Below are 20539 nucleotides of genomic sequence, written 5' to 3'. Positions count from 1 at the left end.
TTAGAAACTTGAAATTCCTAGAGTGGATATTAGATACAGATCTCGAATGCCGCTGTTAAGTTCGTTAATTTCAAAAAATTTTGGAAAAAATATTTCAGGGATAACAGATTCCATTAAATTGGGATGAAGAATAACAATTTCAAGATTGATGCGAAACTTCTAATTGACGTCATCATCAGAACTACACAATCTAAAAAAAAAGTAATATTTCAATGAAACCAAATCTGATCGAGCTGAAATATTATATATGTACAATATCGATTTGTAAAAATTTTCTTAGAACTCAATATTTTATAACATCAGTCCGACTAGGTTGAAATTTAGTTTGTTTATGTGAAATATCGTATTAACAGAACCCTCTCATCTAGCTAAACTATCCGACAGCAATGACATCATGAGAAATCACAAATCCAGTGGCACATAAACGAAAATGCGCTCAAAAGCTCCTGTTATTGTCCGTGCTTTTCTCAAATCTTAATTATATTATTTGGTAAAAAAATAAAAGTAAACACTTACTACTTCCCACAGATTTTAATTATTTACGACCTGATGAACCCTGATGAAGCCGCTTAGACGGCGAAACAATTGTCGTAAATAATTAAAATCTGTGGAAAGTAGTTAGTGTTTACATTTATTTTTTACCAAATCAATATGATTTTCCACCAAGTAAGGACTGAATCAATTAAATAATTATATTATGTATTTTTTAGTAAGTTTATACAAATTGAGCACTTTTCAATGAATTCAATTGAATCAACAATGGAAACTGAATAAAAATCGATAGCTTTCGTCCTTTCATTTTGTCCAATTATTTTCAAAAAGGGACCGTTGGAATAGTTCAAGAAGCAGACGTTCTAACCTTCCGTAGAAGTCTACGTTTGGAAATATCAATAACCAAAAAATGTCTTTTTTCATGAAAGCTGTTCACTTGCAATTTGATAAATGAATCAAATTAACGATGAAAAATTATTGATAAAATATAGCTATTATTACAACTAGGGAAATATGAATAGTATATTTCCCGAGGTTGTCAAAGTTACATCCCGAGGGCGGAGCCCGAGGGATGTATAGACAACCGAGGGAAATGTATTCATATTTCCCGTGGTGTAATCAATAGTTTTTTTCTGATTGAAACAATCTGATAAGGAAAAATTATTATTAGATTGTATATTTTTGTAATAATTAAATTTTTAACGTTGCTATGGGCCATGTTTCTGAGAATCTTGGTTGACTGGTTTCATTTTGACGTCTTGTCAAAAATAAAATTAATGAAAAAATGTCGAACTACGTCGAAACTCAAGCGGCAAAGGCCCGTGAATCTTTGGTTCCAGCCAAATCTCAAGCTGCCTACAGTAAAGAGTACGAATGCTTTCAGGAGTGGAAAAGAAAAAAATTGGTGGACGGTGTGAGCGATAGTATTTTGTTAGCATATTTCCAAGATTTGGTATGTTGCTCTGATTCTTGTTATTCTTGATGTATGATTAATTCATTCGATCCCCAGTCCCAGAAATATTCTCCAAACACGTTATGGCCGAAACTATCGATGTTAAGATCAATGCTACATTTGAAGGAAAAAACTGATGTCAAATTATTCGATGAAGTCGAAGCATTTGTTAAGAACAAAAATAAAGGATACGTTCCTAAAAAATCATCAGTGTTGTCCCGGGAGCAGCTCAAGACATTCTTGAGTGAAGCTCCTAATGACGTTTTTTTGATGTATAAGGTAAAAGTTTCATTTTGATTTCCTCTGTTGATAAGATTTTTACATTCATAATTTTGAAGGTTGTTTTAATAATGGAAATCTTTGGCGCCTGCAGAACACGAGAGTTGGTGAATATGCTATCTTCAGATATCGAAGATCGTGGTTCGGTAATCATAATCAAAGTCTCAAAGACTAAGAATGATATAAACAGAATATTCACTATAATTGATGAAGAAGATCTGAGTGCTGCTCGTTTGGTGAGGGAGTATTCAGCGTTGCGCCCGCAAGGCGTTCTTAGGTTCTTCGTAGCTTATAGGAATAAGAAGTGTACTCTTCAGCCTGTCGGCAAAAATACCTTCGGAAAAATTCCGAGTAAGGTTGCTGAATGGTTGGGTTTAGATAATCCGAAAACCTATACAGGTCATTGTGGAAGACGAACATCCGCGACATTGGTTGCCGATGCGGGAGCCTCAATGACAACACTCAAGAGACATGGTGGTTGGAAAAGTTCGTCTGTTGCAGAAGGCTATCTGGCGGACAGTATGCTGCACAAAAATAAGGTAGCGAAGATGATAGCAGGTGTGGAGGGTGAGCCATCTGCAGCATCACAATCTTTGAAGACCGTTTTGGGAGAATCGTCCGAGACTGCTGCTGCAAGGAATGTTCTCAAGAAAACTGTAGTCTCGTCGTCGAATAATTATGAACAAGATATTTCTTCTTCCTTTGTATCTGGTGGAAATACTTTTAGTGGAAATTTCAACAATTGCAGTTTCCATTTTGTTACTAAATAAAGAAATAGTTTCATATTTCCCTAGGGAAATATGAACTGACGTTTCATATTTCCCTTGGGAAATATGAGTGTGTTATGACACATGGTAACTAAGGCGATATAGCTCAATATTGGTTCGATCAGAAAAAAATAAGGTTATTCATCTGATAATGAGCTGATACATCCAGAAAACTGAAGAAAGTGATACTTGAATTTTGAGGGATTTTAAGGGACAACTAGACGACACAAAAGCATAAAATTGAAGACATTCAATACAGTAATACTGATTTGTTTTTAGCCCCAAATTCTAGTCCCAACAATCTGGAAGTTAATTTTATTTCAATTCCGAATGGCGTAACTTAGAAGATATATTTTTCCGCAAGTAATAAATAAAAATTTTATTATCGGAAATCATGAAACTTCGGAGATAAAGAACTACTCCAAGATTTTTATGTTTTTCCTTATGGATGAGTTGAGAAGATACTTTACGATTTCCAATGGATAAATTACAATGGCAATAATTCTCATTGCCATCCACTCGATTATTGTCAACAATTTCCCAAAGGAATTCATTCGATGGGAATAATCTACTATATTTCAACAAAAACGAACTCTGTTTTGTTACAACAGTTCAACAATCGAAATGAATGAAAGATCTTATTGTCTGCATCTCATTGCTTGAGATCGCGTTATGTCTGAAATATTTCACCAGTTTCTAATACTTCATTGGATGAATACCTCTGCTACAGAAGAATGAATCATCGCGTTATTTATTCAGAATATGAAAAAGAGAATCTAGGTCAACGATGCGCATGCCGACAATCCCTTGGAATATTAAAGAAGCGTATCCTCGACATATAAATATCACATTTGAAATAACCAATTTCAGATAATGCCTTGTGGAAATTTTCCAAGAGTTATTAAAATCATATCCTTGAGATATCGACTAGACTTCATAGTCCCAAAATCCCATCAGGACATACAGTTTTTGCTTATTTGCAGATTAACAAATGTATCGTATTGAGTACTCTTTGTAAATATGTGCGTCTTTAATAGATACATTAACATAATTGCCAACATTTCTTATTTTTTGATTACTGATTTTTCTATTTTACATTGGCATTGGCACATTTTCGGAATCGATTCTTGAGGAATTAATTTGGTGAAAATCACAACCTCATAAATTCAATTGTTTTCAAGCTATAAAAGAAAATTAGAAAATGGCGTGATGTGAAATCTTTTCATAATTTATTTTTCACTGGTGCTATACCTAAACATGAAATAAAAACATTTTACAGGGCACAGGCACTTTTTTCAGCAAAACCCATTGCTGTAAACATTTGTTTCAGATAATTGAAATATTCGTTGTACACCAAGGATTTAACACCGTTAGATTCTTCAACATTTTCAAATCGATAAATGTTGTTCTTCAAATGTGACCAAAGAAAAAAATCTAACGGTGTTAAATCCAGAGACCTTGGTGGCCACCGAATATGTATTTCAATTATCTGAAGTTCACAGATTATCATAAATAGGCACTTGGTGTGCAACTGAAATTTATATATCATGTTAGATATATATTTCTAAAAAGAGGAAAAAAAACGATTTTAATTCTTACAGAAATTTTTACGGTTAATTTTTCAAAAACACACGTTTGTATTATAACTTAAAAATTAATTGCTATGAAAAACGAATGATTACACCAAAAGATTCTATTGAAAAAGTGAATTTTTGTTTCGTGTTTTTAGCACCAGTAATAAAGAAGTTATGAGAACTTTCGATTTTACCCCATTCTCCAGTTTTCTCTTATGATTTGAAAACAATTGAATTTATGGAAAATTGAGTCTGAAAAGGTACCATTCATTTTTTCTAGCTCAAAAAGATTCTAAGATCCCTTCACTCAAAAACAAATTTGGGACACCCGATACTTCTCATTATTGGAATGAGAAAAGCAATGCACAAAATTTCAACTAGGTCGAATTTATGCAACACAATTGAACTCCAGTTTCACATGGAAAATTCTAGTTCTTCATTTCTTAAAATTATTGTGTAAAGGGTAAAATTGTAATTAGCACGAATTCTTCAACAATAAATCTAACGTCGTTAGATGATTTCAAGCTATTTCCGAGGCTATTACTAATTTAAAATAATTGTTTTGGACAAAATGATCATGCCATTACACATGATAATTGCGCAAAATTCAGTTCGGTCTACGTCGTTTGACCTAGAAAAGTACATAGACCGAAATGAATTTTGAGGTTAGGGTTGAAATGTTTGGGCCAGACTAAATTGTCATGAGTTAGGGATTGGCTTCGGTTGAGACAATCAAATTCATCCTGAAGTAGGGTTCGGCCGGTAATACATCCAACTTTCAAAAGATAATAATACCTAAGTTCAATGAACTAACACTGGCAGAAATAGACAAAATCATAATTGTTATTAAAAGGCGAAGCGGCAATCATAATTTTCTACTGAAAGCGTACAACGATTAACCACATTGTCAAACTAATTCATATATTCTTCACGCGCCGAGAAAGTTATTGTGTATTGCTGTAGATAAACAGATTTATGTGGATAACTTCAGGTACCTCAGAAACAATGAAGTAATTTTTCGATCAATTAACAGTTAATTTCTGAGAAGGTTCCGCAAAGCAATCGCACGAAATGCAAGTACCACGGTATAATTTTGCGTGTTCAATAAGCTTTCTTTTGTATGCGTGATTTTTCCTCCAGAGCAACATAACCAATGCAAACGTGGCAATTGGCTGGAGTTTGATGTAAAAAAAGGCTCCAGTACATTATCATTTTGTATTTAGAATTTGGTGAAGTGGATAAAAGTAAAATTATATTTCCCTCATTATGCATTTTTTGCACAAGAACTGTAAGCGAAGCATTCAAAAAACATTTTGCGAAGGTAAATAGGCAGCATAATTTCTTTGTAGCATCTATTTCGAGGGTTTGCACCACTCCGAAGTTGATGAATTCTAAATTTCATTCCTTTTCTGTAACGTCAAAATGAGGCCTTGTCTGCCATACACTGATTAAAGTAGATGGAAGTGAGGGCACAGATTTGATCTCGACAAGAATTCTTAAGTTAATTGCTCATCTAATGCGGTCCATCTCATTAGCTTATCACTTCCATCTGGTAACTTTCCATCTCTGTTTGAACTGGCCAAGGTCATTCTCGTACACAAAAAATATGCTGAAGACAATATTGACAGTTATCGCTCAATTTCAATATTGAGTCAGTTATTAAAGTTATTTGACAAAATTTTCTATTTTCTCGAAAAAACAACATGATTTCAGGATTGGTAGATCGACCCAGAAGGCGAGTAGAGAGTTTTTACAGTTTGTGTACGAGCTGAGATGGGGGTATACATGTTGCAGAGGTCCTATTTGACCTATCCCGTGCATACGATTGCCTTCAGCACAACTTTATAATTGACAAGCGGTATCATATTGGTCTCAGAGTATATTTCTTGAGTGGATTTTGAGCTATCTGTCTAATCGATTCATATTCATGCAAAATGTGTGTTTCTAAGAAATATCATAATGAGTTAGGCCTTCCTCAGAGATTATTTTTAGGACCACTACTTTTACTATTGTTCATCAATGATTGACCAGAATCTGAGTTGATTTTAAGTTTGTTTGCAGATAATATTTTGTTAGCTGTAATAGTTCATAGTTTATTTTATATTTATGATTTTTTCTCTATAATTCAGTTATCCGGGAGAAAATTTTGTTTGGGTTGAAGAGGAAGCCCTTCAATATAAATATGTCAGCTTATTATAATTTTTCGCAAATGTTAATTTACCTTCATTTATTATAAGATATAAAGAGAAAATAAAAAATTATAAGAAAAAATTTCAATTTTTCAATTCATACCTTACAAAGTTGTGATATATTCAAAGTTGAGAAGGTTTTTATTGAGAAACTTAAACCGTATTATTTGAAATATGTGTCAAAGTATCAGAAATAAAACCACGTTAAAATTGATTGCGAATATTTCTGTGGACTGGACGACTTAACATTTCAATGAACACCGCCGCAAGCGGAGAAACTTGATAAATGTATGACCAAGAATATTATACCGAATACCTGAAAGTGTTACAGCTCTGTCTACACATTTGGTTAACGCACTGAGGTACCGGTTTAAATAATACCATACACCTTGTTAATCTAACTGCTTTATAGCCCGAAAATGCTCTCAAAATGTAAACCCCTTTCAAGAATAATTCATAAACTGAATTGCAGAAAAATTAAGTTGGGGTAAGGTGTACCTACTACGATTTGTCGTTATCAAAGAAATGGCAGTATCAGAAAGGGAAGATTGCAAACAAACCAATAACATCTGGTGATCTTACGTTTTCTTAGCGTTTCAAATTGAATATAAGTATATGTAAAGAATCGAAAACAATAATTTTTGGAATGTTAGTTCAGACAAGTATTTCTATCATTATACTATCATTTCATTCAAATCCGAGTTTTTGTATCTAGGACAAGCAGGAATTGTTCAACCTCAAAAAAGGCAGGTTCCGTTCGGAAGCTTATACTGTGCATAAGAAATGAAAATAAGCATAAGTCAATGAAAATGCCAATTCTTGAATGAGATGATAAACATCTTAATCACATCAGCAGATTCAAATATATCAGAGTAGATATAGAATGTTATATCTATTTACATTTTTTTTGTAAGTAAAGAGATATGGACAGATCAAAAAGTAATGATCTTTTTTTTCTTATTGATTCATTCAATTGAAAATATAATATATTCCATTGAGTAAAAATCTAAATACCAATACCAAAAGTAATAAGAATATGTAAAAGTTGAAAAAGCAAAATAAGGAACAAATAAAATGTTTCACGTCTACTGTATTCATTGGCGTCTGTCCGGATGATACATATTCTGATTAAACAAGTCTATTTTGAGACCACTTTTAAATCTAGTGCAGAGGAGGAAAATAAATAACAGAATTCATGATTAACACTGCAGAATGCAATTACACCATAATTCAAAGATAGTAGTAGTAATTGTAATAAAAGAAAAAACAGTGCAAATTTCACGCAAAGAATAAAAATTATAATTCATTCAGTGTGTTAAGTCAATTGAAATTCAAAAATAGTAACCAAGAAAGTTCAGTTATTTGAAGAAACTTCGAACAATGCTATGCTTGCAATTTTCTGTAAATTATGTAGTTTATTAAAATATGGTCAAAGAAGGAGGTTATCAGCTCGGTTATGAATCATTTCACCCGACATGGACACCTAGATCAGGTTTTTTATCTGTATGTTATAGTTTCGGCCATTATTTGATAAGACAAAGTCAATAAATGCAAAGGTGCATGTCGAATTACTCATTGTTAATAAAATTGGAATACAATATCATGCCTAATAAATTTGATTTTGTTGTTTAGAATATATGTATATGATGTAATAATATAAAAATGTGGCCGGTCACAAGACCGACCACATTCAGAAGAAAAATGCAATTTTAAAAAAACTGTATTTACATAGTAAATGAATTAATGAATTGTCACAACATTGGGATCATTTTCCAACCATAACGACTTCACATTCTGGTGGCTCTAAAGGAATCATTGATCTGGTTTCACTTCGGGACAACTAGCTAACAACATATATTCCAATTTTATAACTCGAAAATAAAAGAAGGTGGCCAAAAATGAAGAAAATGTTAGTTTCTCAGAAGAAAAAAACGAGAATGGGATATCAGATTTGGTCTATTTCCTCTGGTTTAAAAGTTGTAGTACTAAAAAACGAAATTTGCCTACCCTGTACATTGTGTATAGAGTAGTTACCCGAAGCTTTAAACCTCGGCCATTGAGGCATTGAAGTCTGTTACAAATATAATAATGTATGCAAAAAAATTCTTGATGTACACAATAAGTTGATACACCTAAAATGTATCGTTTTCAGATACGGTTCGTTGCTATAGCAACGGACTTAATACCTACTTAATAAGCGTATTTTGGGATCAGAAGTCGCGCCGAGAAAATAGGCATTCTTGAGCGATTTCAGAAAAAATATTCAGTTCCACGAAAACATTGCACGTTTTCAATTCTATGTTGAATAGAATATCATAAATACATTCAAGAACGATCATGAAGAATAATCCACCAGCATTGATATGAATAAAAAAAATTAAGGTTATTATTCCCTTATGATTGGGACAAGAAAATAAAGTATGTAAATTGATTCTTTGAATAGTCTTCTCAGCCTCATTTTTGAAGGTATAATAAATGCTCCATAGAAATTGTATGAATGAATTCTGAAACAATCAGCAAAATATCTAGATAATAACACATACAAGGAACGAAATGATACACTAGTCTTCAGGGATTGAACAGAGATATCCGTTTCGGAGAAACTGGTATAGATTCATAATCACGATTGAAATACTTCATATTGATTAACTTCTCATTATCCTCATCCTGTATTGCAAGTTGTTACATAAAATTGATTCAACTATGGGAAAAAAACAAATCACAATTGTATGGTATACGTGAAAGTCTATAATGGGAAACTGGAACTTCAATTGTGTCATCATTCAACTTCGATCACTTACAAAACATTGATATTGATCAGCAGGACTTCGGAAATACACCAGAGAGCAAAGTAGAAGTTTTAGAAAGATATCAAATGGAGTCAACAAAAAGGATGGTCTCCAATACCTATTAGGTCGAACACACACGATCGACAGTAAGTCATCACTTATTTGATGTTGTATAAAACACATGGCCGACAGTCGACCAAAAAGTAGGTGAAACAACACACATGTATTGCTGTTGTCAAAATCATTGGTCCCAGAATGCCAGATTTCCAATAAAATTCTCCAGTTTTCTTTTTTATATTTTCGTAAAAATGAAAAGAAATTGTAGTATTTTCTATTTTCATAAATAAAATCACACTTGTACATACTCTTATTCTCATCATTTATTATGTATAGTTGCTGGTTTTTCAGTTTTTTTTTTTTTGTTACCGTAAAATAGGGAATAAATAATAATTTGAATGCTGTACACAGTTGTAACCTCAGGGTGAATAACTCACAGCTTTATTTTCTGTAGTTTATTTTGTATTTGTACTAAATAAACTCTATTCTATTCTATTTCAATTTTAATAGCAGTTTTCAAAATAACATTGAATTTCCTCAGTTTTGTGAAAAAATCCACAAACCTGGCATCCCTGCATCAACAAAACTATTAACTCTCCATTTGCCCAACCGACTTTTCGTTCGGTGGAAAAAATGAAGCATGTACAACTTTTTGTCGGTCCGACTTTTTAGAAGGTCATGTGCGTCACTGAATTTACAGGCATGTTTTGCATTTCAACCTACAATTTAGTCGTTCGTTAGTGCGTTCAACCTTAGAGTTCAGTCCAAGATGTTAATGAAAAAGTAACACTCCCTAATGCTTTATGAAAACAAAGTCAACATGCGTGTTGCTCTAAATGAAACTACTAATTCATTAGCTGAAAGGATAGGATCGGGTTATATAAATAAACCAACTGGTTCACAAGTCGACTCGGATGTCAACATAATATTAGGAAGGAATAATTTATGGACGAACAAATATAAACCTCCGATAAATAACTTTGTTAACTCTATCCAATAGTAATTATTAATTATTTGTTTGTTTTTTGTCAATACACAAAAAAACTATATTCTTCTGTGAAAAGCACTTCTACGTTTCGAATAAAAAATGAAATGAGTAGACGAAGCAAAAGTTATACACAGGTTAAGCATCAGGAAGCTTTCAGGGAATACTTCATTATCAAAAATCACGCTAATTATTTTTTCAGTTCATGCGTCCATATAAGTATAATGAAGTGTTCATATCCACAAAACTTCAAAAGTAACAGAAGTATAAGACATATATTCCATCGCATTTTTCGAATTAGTAGAGTAGGTACAGCTGTTTTAGATTGGAACTTTTTAAATGGAATCCCTATATCTGAAATTTTGAAATCTGGTGAGTGAATCTCGACTGTAATCTATTCGAATTCATAATGAAATTTTTCGTTCCTAAACTCTTACAGATGCGGAAAAATTTCATCATGAATTTTTGTTATAAGATTTTTGAAACATAGCTTGGTACTCAGGTGAGCTAAAATTTTCTCCATTACCAATCTTTTTTTGTTGATGCCTATCCTCTGCTCTGTGGATCTTGACAATCATATATGTTCTAAACTAGAACTAATTCGTAGGTTAATTTTTTATTTGAAATAGTAAAAAGCACAACTATTATTTTCATCATTGAAACTGGTTGTGGCAAAGTCTTTGGGAAAAAAAGATCACATATTACATAATATAAAATAAAAAATTTCATAATCAGTTTGAGGTATGTATATAGAAAATTTCTTTGAACAGGAAATACAATGAAACTTCATAATCAGTTGGAGGTTTGTGTAAATTTACAGAAGATACAATGAATTAGAGCCTGAGCAAATTATTGATGAAAAAAAATTGGTGATTTCAAATTGGTAATTATTTAAAAAGAATATTTAAGATTCGTCTGAAACTATTCAATTCAAAATTATTTATGAATATCTAGCTTTTGAGTAAGCAATTTTAACTCATCTCTGAAGTTATGATACGTATTGTAAATGTATCGACACCTTACATCTCCTAAATAAAATGTTGCTTCAAAACGAATTCTCATGCTTTCTTCATCTTCAACTCATTGATCCAAATCGTAAACTCGATCCATATTGGAAGTTATTTTTGTGCTGGCAAATATAATCAACATTGAAGCTTTTTATATTAACTTGCTATACCTCAATTGGTTCTGAATTTATTCATAGAAAATAATTAATGAAGAGCATTCATTATTTGCTTCATTATTGATAATAAAATAATAATTGGATTATTCCTCACGTTTCCAAGCCACTTCAGAAATTTCATCAATAACCTTCTTACGTGCCAAGTACCGATTTTCTGCTCGAGCAATGAGAAATGTTTTCATTGAACTTCTCGGAAAATCTAATTATTGTTTCCTTCTGATGTTGAAACTTAAATACACGAAAGCCATAAACAGAGGCGAAACAATGTATTTTGTGTTTATGTAGTTGCAACAATTCTTCTAATCCTCAAATTTCTCAGAATTTCAGACTGCGAAAACTTGAGTTTCTATTTCACGAATCGCTCGAAAGAAAGAGTGAAATAGGATAAGACATCATTAATCTGGTCTGCTTCTAACATTATCTACAAGCAATAACTCCCATCGACATACAGGGTGGTCCAAATTTTAGTTCAATAACTTCGGCGTAGGATAGAACTCCATTTTACGAAATAAAGTCATATAAACATATATCCTAACAAGCTTCGTTTTAGGGATGAATCTACACCACTGTCTTTTTTCCGAGAAAATTATTTCACTTCTGAAATCTCTAACTTTAATAACCTGTTTTTCTAAAACGGAGCTTGTTAGGATATATATATATGATTATATGAACTTTTTTCCATGAAAAAAGTTATGCTATCCGACGCCAAAGTTATTGAACTAAAATCTGGAGCACCCTCTATATTCTTTTGGCGAAATAAGTGATAAATAAAAATTAAAAGGATTACGAAAAAAAAATTGTGACTTGTAGAAAATAATTAGTATGGAATGCAGTGCGAGTAAAATAAAGGAAACCGCAAATATAATATGTTTATTCCTATAACATTCCAGGCGTGATCAATGGGTGAAAGAGACAGAAATCAAGGTGGCTCCAATATCTAATCAATTTATTATATTTTATTATTATTGAAAAAGTTTAATGCACAGGACGTTACATAAACGAGAACACAAAATGGCACTAGTTTTTGAATGTAATGAAGAAAATGAAATCAGTTACATGAAGTCTGGAGCTTTTGAGCGCGAGTTTATTCGATAATCTGAATTGTCTGGCGACACTATGACCACGAAATTTTGCACAAAGCTTGAAACTGTTACCCTTTCAATATCATACAGTTCCTAAATTTGAAATACAAACGAAAATAACAGATCATTTCAAGAAAAAAGTCCTAAAACGCATTGTCTTGCAAATGATCTGTTTTCGAGATATCGGGTGTTGACGTTTGGTTATTTGTCAAGTTTCTTCCTTTCACAAGATATTTAACTCAAATTTGGCATTTATATTCCAATTTAAAGTTTTTATCATGTGATATGCTAATTTTGAAGGCCTACTTCTTTACTCCGAACCTTTTTTTGGTGGACCACTGGTAGTTTAGAAAAACTTTAGTCCAGTACTATACTTTTTATGTCACACTTTTTTGTCGTATGTGCTATCAATATCGAGAAAAAATATTCTCTTGTAATCCTCAGGAAAACCCAAATCATTAAAAAATATCCAGTAAGTTGTGATAAATGAATTATTTATAAGTTTTGGCATTGTTTACTCAATATATAGTAAAGATTCATGAAGATTCGATGAACATAGAGTTTTTTCTATATTGAACACAAATCATAATTTTCAATAAACGATCAAAATCTCAACTCGATTTGGTGGTGACGAAAATACCGAGTAATTTTTATTCGATATTCATCTTGAACTTGCTCTGCTTTTGGTGACAAATACAACATTAAATTTGGCATGAAGCTTCAAATTGTTATTTCACATCTATATGAAATATTTGATATCAATCGAATTAGGAGCTGTGAAATTACCTGGAAGATAAAATTTCTCACGGTCATATTTTTATCTAACCTAGTTATAATATTTAGGGAAGGGTGGTCAAAATTGAATTTGAACACTAATACTTCATCAGTCGTTCTTTTGAAGCCATTCCTGAGCCAAAATTCGAACATTACAGACATTGTGACAAAATGATATAGCGATTTGTTCGGTGAACGAGCGAACACTCAAAAGGTCAGATTTCTGTCCGTTCTTATGCCAATGCGATATTCTACCTAATATCGAAGTCGCTAAGGAAAATTTGTGTAATTAATTACTGTAAGCAAAAAACTGCTTAAATTTTTCCAAAATGCATGTTGATACATTTATTCCTTTTGAGAAAAAATAGTTAAGATAGTTTGGACAAATAATTAATATGACATATTTCGTGTTGGGTTGTTTTTTGTGGATATAGTAAATTTTATTGTATTAGGAGCAAAAGAAACCGCACTAGAAATAAATCTGAATGAAATAAAACAGAATACAATGAAGACGGCTAGTCTGCATTATCGCTTTCGAATGGTAACGCCTTTTCGATGTTTTGTCAAATGTGTTCGTCAGCACATTATCCTATCATCCGCAAACTAATGCTTTTAATTCTGGCTTCTTGTTTTCAACGGTTAGGCTCGGTAATCAGCAGAACCCAGAAGCCAACCTTCAATTATGACATTTTCAATATCAGTTTAATGCATCTAAGAAGAATAGAAACATTGTATAAAATAAACTGCGTTTTTCGACCTAATTCATTTCATGATAAGATAACAGTTGTAGAATATTCGCTATGAATTTATCTGAAGCAATGCGAATAAGTGATAAAGTGTGTGCAACTATGTTTGAAAATATAACTTCGTATATTTGAGTATCATAGACGAATAAAACAGTTATCTATGACCCAGTGGATGTTAATGCCTCGAGGGCGAAGACTTTCAAATCTGAAGGTCTCTGGTTCAAGAGTATCTTAATCGCCCGAGGGTATCAACATCTACTATCCGTGGTGCATACAAACTTTTATGTCTTACCAGTCACCACTGAGTAAATCCAAAAATTTGAAAATTCAACTTCAAATGTGAACATAGAAAGAATAAAAAAAATTGTAACATTCCTGAAAAAAATTCCAAAAACGCAAAAAGACAGTGAAAAACTAATTGCCAAAAATGTTAGGAAAGTCGTATGATGACAAAGAGTACTAGAATTTTGTCAAGAGGATGGCAGAAAATTGTGTGGAATGTATTAATGCTTCTCGCATACTTCGGGTTCGATCTGTCTGAAACATTTTTTTCAAGTTCTCGGTTATTCTTTACAAAAAGTTGTTAACCAGACTTTTTCAATGACAAGTTAATGGAACCTTCAATATCGAAAAAAAATTAAATTGAATTTGTAATGATATTCAACAAAAAATTTATTTCGCAAAGTTCTACCCTTATAACTCAATTTGAAAGTCATTACTTTTTAATATGTTTTTGATTTATAATTTGGAACAAACAATAGTCGTGCTGTTTACATTACATCATTCTGTAGTAACATATGGAACGATACCACGCCTCAAAAAAGATCATATTACAAGCCATGTATCATTTAAAATCAAGATTTTTGTATAGTCTTACATATGAAGGAAAGGACTATATTTCTTGAATTAATAAAATACACTGTCAAAGAGGGGTCACCACGAGCTTAACGAGTTCTTTAGTGCTATCCTGAGCAAAATGAGGAAAATATTTATAATTTAAACAATAAGATTGGATTGATCATACTTCAACAAGAAAAATTTCAAACCATATGTCTCGTCTTAAAAAGATTGAATACTGTTAAAAATGTGCAATACATTGCTTATTAAGATGTTAACGTTACCTGATGAAAAATATCGATATCAGTGTACGAAGAACAAATTTTAGATTTGGCAGCAAACCGGTCAATTTATTTCAAATAATCGAAAGAGTAGATACCTAATGTTTGGATCTATTTTGAAATTATTCTACGTATGATTACTTTTGTTGGGACATAATAGTTATTTATGCAACAAGTGCAAAAAGTGAATGTTTGAATGGACGTGTTGTCCAACTCGGCCTAACGGCCTCGTCGGACAATTTCGCGTCGAGTGCGATAAACAATTTTTGCACGAGTTGCATACAACATTTTTTCTTCGTTCATGCAAAAAGCAAATGTTATCATGAGGTGTAGTCATAGTACAGACAGTTTGCTCTATGGAGGTAGACGGTTACAAATCGGATCAGTTTTGATTAAGGAATTATTCTCGGGAAGGCATTGTTTGTTTATCTCTGGCTGCTAACATTAATACAAAATAATATAAAATATGTAACTGTTTAAGACGTATTGCCAATCTCACAGCAAATCTGATAAATATGTAGTGGGTTTGAACGTTTATGTTTGTCATGATGACATCACGTTGAAGTAGAATGACAGATGAGTGCAATAAAAACTTTATTGCACTAGTGCAATAAAAAACTTCTTTTTCCACTAAATATAGTTCAATAAAGTTATGCTTTTTGCATGAATGTAGAAAAAAGAATAAAGAAGCGCTCCTTTGCAGCTCTTGTTCATTAATGCCCCTGTTGGATACCATAGAACTGTTATAGTATATCATTAGGACTATATTATCAGATGGGATTTATTATAATGTCATTGTTGACGGTCAAATCTTAACTCAATTTTTTTTCGATATTCTTTTTCAATATTCTCTAGTTCTGGTGACGTGATCAACCTGTAATCATCATATCTAAATGTAATATTTCAATGGATATTCTGCAATTATCAGGAAAACAAATCAGGAATTATCGGGAAAAAAATCGAACGGCCATATTTACTAGTCGGATTTAACCCACAAACGAACTCAACAGAGACAGAATCAGATTTCAGGACGAATTCGTTATCGGACAGGAACGTAATCCTTTGAAACCATTCGCGGCTGAAGACTTGAAAATTGTGACGATATGATAGAGCGACATGTTAGCTGACGAGCGCTCTAAGGAGTCAGGGTTTTTAGATTCCAGAGGTGGTTACATGAATTTCTAACCAAGACAGACCCCCTTGGTCGATTTCAAATTTAATATAGCCAAGCAAAAAACAATATCTGCAGAAGCTTCGGCAGAAACGCTTCATTAATGTGATACTCAACCCATTTAGTTCAATTTTGAATATTGTTCGTTGTCCTTTTTGCAGAGATTGAGGTTTTTACTGGGCCATCTGTATTTTTCCACTAATTGTCACTAAATACTCAAGTTGAATATAGTCAATTCATATCAAAAAAAGGTTCGCGTAAAGTATGCATTAGATCGTCAAGGAACTAAGAGTTTATTTGAAAAATAATAATATTACAGAGAAGTTGATTTATTAACACTGACAATGGACAATTCATCATTTGAAATTAGCAACAACAAACCAAACATTTCTTACTAAAATCTCTCAATAATTTCTTGTGTAACCTTACAACAAATTCATTCAAAGGTGAACTGACGTAACCCCAGAAATACAATCTGTCTTGTTATTCGCTAACCTTGAAAGTAATTAACGTCCATCAAAACACAGGAAAATACAATCATTAAGGCTTCAAGTTCACTGATTTCTTTGATTATCGCGAACCTTCTGAACAACATTTGTCGTTCCAGTTCGAAATTTATTATTAGTCTACCAAAGATCTAGTACACGATATGATACATCGGTCACGAAACAAATATTGAAAAATCAGTCTATAGTTTCTAAATCTCATGTAGGTATAGTGGAAACAATGCAATAATCAACCATTTGCCTTGATAATCCTTGACAGCGGATAATAAGTCTTATTATTTGGGGCTTGGAATAACAAAATTGCAGGTTAATTTCTTTCAAATTCCCAGATATACATATAATTTTTTACCTCAAGATCGATTTACACGCATCGCTTGTTGATTTGATCATAATATTTTCGATAATATTTCTATTTTCCACGAGTGCCTTATTTTTTTTTTGTAATGAAATCACTTTCTAGAAACAATTAAAACATAAACAAATAACTTCACTCTTTTGAATTCATATCATGCATTTGTCAAAGATCTATTGAACAATAAATGTTTTATACATCCCGAGGCATATTGATTAATGTATTGTGCACTTCATGAATATGAAGAATGCCAGGAAGTGGTATTTTTCAATTCTATGTGTTAACCAGAAAGGCAATCCAATCAAATATTTGTGATATGAGCCTAACGATGAATATTTAGGTCTTTAAAAGATCTGCATTGAATTATAGACAGTAATTCCATTGAATTTGAGATTGATTTTGTTTTATCGGAGCTTGATGTAACTGATTGAAATTTCTATTTCAAATCACTGAAGATTTGAAATATGTAGAAATATTATCAAAATTTGAAATATGTATTTACAACGTTACATTGTTAATACCAAAAATTTGTTTCATCCATCCTTAAACCCGAGCTCAAACCTAAATTCCGAATATTTTATGTATTTAATTGTAAGTTCAGAATAATGGTTGAGATCCTAAAACTTTCAGTTTAATATTGTTTTCAAATGAGTTGAGATATCTGAGCGATTCTCAATGTACTATAATACCTATGGTAAAATTGTACGACATCGAGTTTGTTCATTTTTAAGATGGGATGGATTAAATAATCAGTTATCAGTTATTCCGAAGGATACGTAAGAAACGCTTCACAATATGGCTCAAAATGAAACATTGTGTTCATTGATAAATTTCATTTCAATTACCAAAATAAAAGTATACAATGTGCAGAAAAACTGGTTTTGCATACCTAGATGCGTAAAGCAAATTTCATCTAATTGTCGTCAAGGCTTTATCGAAATATAGTAAAAGTGAACAGTTTTTAAAACACTATTTCAACACTGCAAATATAACATAACAAATTCTGTATTGCTATGCAGGTGGTCATTATCATTCTTTTCGATCTTTGTTCGAACACGAAGTTCACTTCACCAGTACCTGTTTCATTGGAAAAAATAACCTTTTCGAACCCAGGAACATGGAAATCAGTTAAATAATCAGCCACAAGAATGCGAAATAGAGGAATTTATCAACACAAGTAGTATTGAGAAACACAATGAATTGAAATATACTATTTTAATTTATAACTAATTAACGTTCAAATTAAAAACCCGAGTTCAAGAAAATATCTGGCTTGTAGGTAAGAAGGAGCTTTTATCTAATAGTTCGATCAGATTTTTAAATCATTTAGGACTTCATATCATCACCGATTCAGCGGATTACGAACTCAACCTAACTAGGTATTTCATGTATGCAATTTCAAATTGGCATAATTAAGCATGTGATCATTAAATAATGAACTTTGTTACAGCACAAAATTCACGCTTAATATCCACATGTTACCTACAAAAGGTCAAATATCTATTTGGAACTTAAAAACAGCACAAAATACTCACACTGACACAAACTGCACTCAAAGGCATCGTCGTTGATATCAATGTGCAATTTCAAATAATCCCATAGTCATAGATACTGCGTGTTATAGTAATGGGTTATAAGATAAGTAGCTCGTCAATTTGTCCAATAAGATCTGCGGAGTTGAATTTCCCGCAGTTTTCATTCGGTGATCCAACAGAATATTTGTGTTATCCACACCAAATGCAGCAGTTTGGTAGAGTTTAACAAGTGCGGGTCTTCTTGATTGGAACGAATGTCAACAAATCATCCTATTTATCTACCCTATCTGTTAATCTGACGGTAAATGACCGGCTGCGGAAAGTCTCAACCCGATTAAAGTATGTTGTAAGTTTATGTCAACGACATTCGGTTTCACAATAATCTAAGTAATAACACAGCCCACGCCGTCAAGCGTGCCTTTTTGACAGCGATCGAACGTGAGTCGGACACTGTCGCATGGTTTCAACGCACGTACACACGCACCAAACCAAACTTGTTGAATGGAAAGCTCCGTCTTTTGGTAGAGTGCACCACCTCCTCGAGAACGTCGCCGACGCGAACGGATTCACGGGCATGCGACTTGTAAATCAGTCGGAGGTGAGCTAACAAGCAGACACGAAAACGCTTCGCCCCTCCCCGACTCATAACTATTTATTATTTAAAAGTTGGCTAGACTGAAAATTACGATACGTGCTCTTCTGATTGTGGAAGATGAGCGGCAATGACGGAAGCCGTCAGTGGGATCAGTGATCAGTTTAACGGCGTTTTGAAGAGGATTAAGAGGATTTTATGGGGTACCTGATGGTTTCGGGAGTTAGCTTGCGAGGCGATAAGGAAGATCAAAGAAACTTTCCTGATGCTCGACTGAGCGTCCTGGATATTCGATTTTGAAAATTGATGCCATCTGGAATTTCTTTGTCTGCAACTCTGTTAATACACGTTTGTATGGAGGTGTGCTTATGGATTTACCCCGTTTCATTAATGCCATTCTTGCTGAAACATCCTGCAAATTTCGTAGATTAAAAAAAATGTATCTGGCGCGCATCTGACAGAAAACGTTTTTTGGTGGTGAAAAAAAAGATATATACAGGGTGATTGGTAATTCGACCTGATCCTCTGGTGGCGTCATACTAACTAGAGGTCATTTGCAACAAATTAAGTCCAGTGAATGGTTACTGAGCTATGACGGTTTTTTGATTTTTCAGAAAAATTCTTAGTATCGGAAAATAATTAATTGTGTTTTTACTATTAAACTGTGAAAATTCAACTCATGCGTCCTTGAAAGCTGAGAATGATGGTTCACTCCGCTTCAGAAAGAAGAATGGTCGCCAAAAGCTTATAAGTTCTTAGAAATAATTGGACCAGAACTCTTTTCTGGAAATTTTCTTTGAATTAGTAGTAATTTACTCACAACAAAAACTTGATGGAACTTGGCGTAACAAATTACAAACATCAATTCCTTGTTTCATTGGCTTACTAAAAAGGTATAAATGTATCAATTCTTCCACGGGATCCGACAAAAAATCAAATGAAAACAGTAAATGACGTGATTCAAAGTTTTTGTACAATAATTAATACAGTGCTGTAATTTCTCTCAATAATATATCACAATTACTAAAAAAAGAAATGTTCAGAAAAAAGAAGGCAACATCTGAGTGTTCGTAATCATTCGTTTCTCTCAACGATTCACTTCACATTGTTCTGAATAAAAGCTTACTTTTTATTCTTTTAGTTCGCCCCTATCTTTACGTATATAAAAGAGGATCTATGGATATTATGTGAGGGCATCACGTTCAAACAATCATATCAAGAACTGTTGAAATGAATGAGACCATTTAGGGCTCGAACTGAAAGTCGAGTGTTCAAACTGTTACAAGAATATGCGGACATAGACCGACAGACAGACCCGGAAGAAAAAGCAGTTCAGAAAGACCTGATAGCATTTTTTGAGCGGAGAAATTGGGAGATCAAAAAAGTGATCGCAGTG

The 20539-nt window shown here is 32.8% G+C and overlaps 2 protein-coding genes across 6 annotated transcripts in view; both read right to left on the bottom strand.

Annotated features, from left to right (window-relative positions):
- LOC123671970 (supervillin-like) overlaps nucleotides 1-20539 on the bottom strand; it is a 220884-nt gene that overhangs the window by 127959 nt on the left and 72386 nt on the right. The gene's annotated exons all lie outside the window — the stretch shown is intronic.
- The window catches only part of LOC123671971, a 101166-nt gene that overhangs the window by 8749 nt on the left and 71878 nt on the right, over nucleotides 1-20539 (bottom strand). For 3 of the 4 annotated variants that reach the window (XM_045605899.1, XM_045605897.1, XM_045605900.1), the window contains exon 1: nucleotides 18552-19141. The exons of the other annotated variant lie outside the window; for it this stretch is intronic. In XM_045605899.1, coding sequence (XP_045461855.1) covers nucleotides 18552-18578 — 27 coding nt within the window. In that variant the 5' untranslated portion in view covers nucleotides 18579-19141. Of the gene's footprint in view, nucleotides 1-18551; nucleotides 19142-20539 lie in introns of those variants that run through there. 4 annotated transcript variants of the gene reach the window in all.

The sequence above is a fragment of the Harmonia axyridis genome, chromosome 2, assembly GCF_914767665.1.
Source record: "Harmonia axyridis chromosome 2, icHarAxyr1.1, whole genome shotgun sequence".
NCBI lineage: Eukaryota > Metazoa > Arthropoda > Insecta > Coleoptera > Coccinellidae > Harmonia > Harmonia axyridis.
This window is presented reverse-complemented; position numbering and strand designations above follow the sequence as displayed.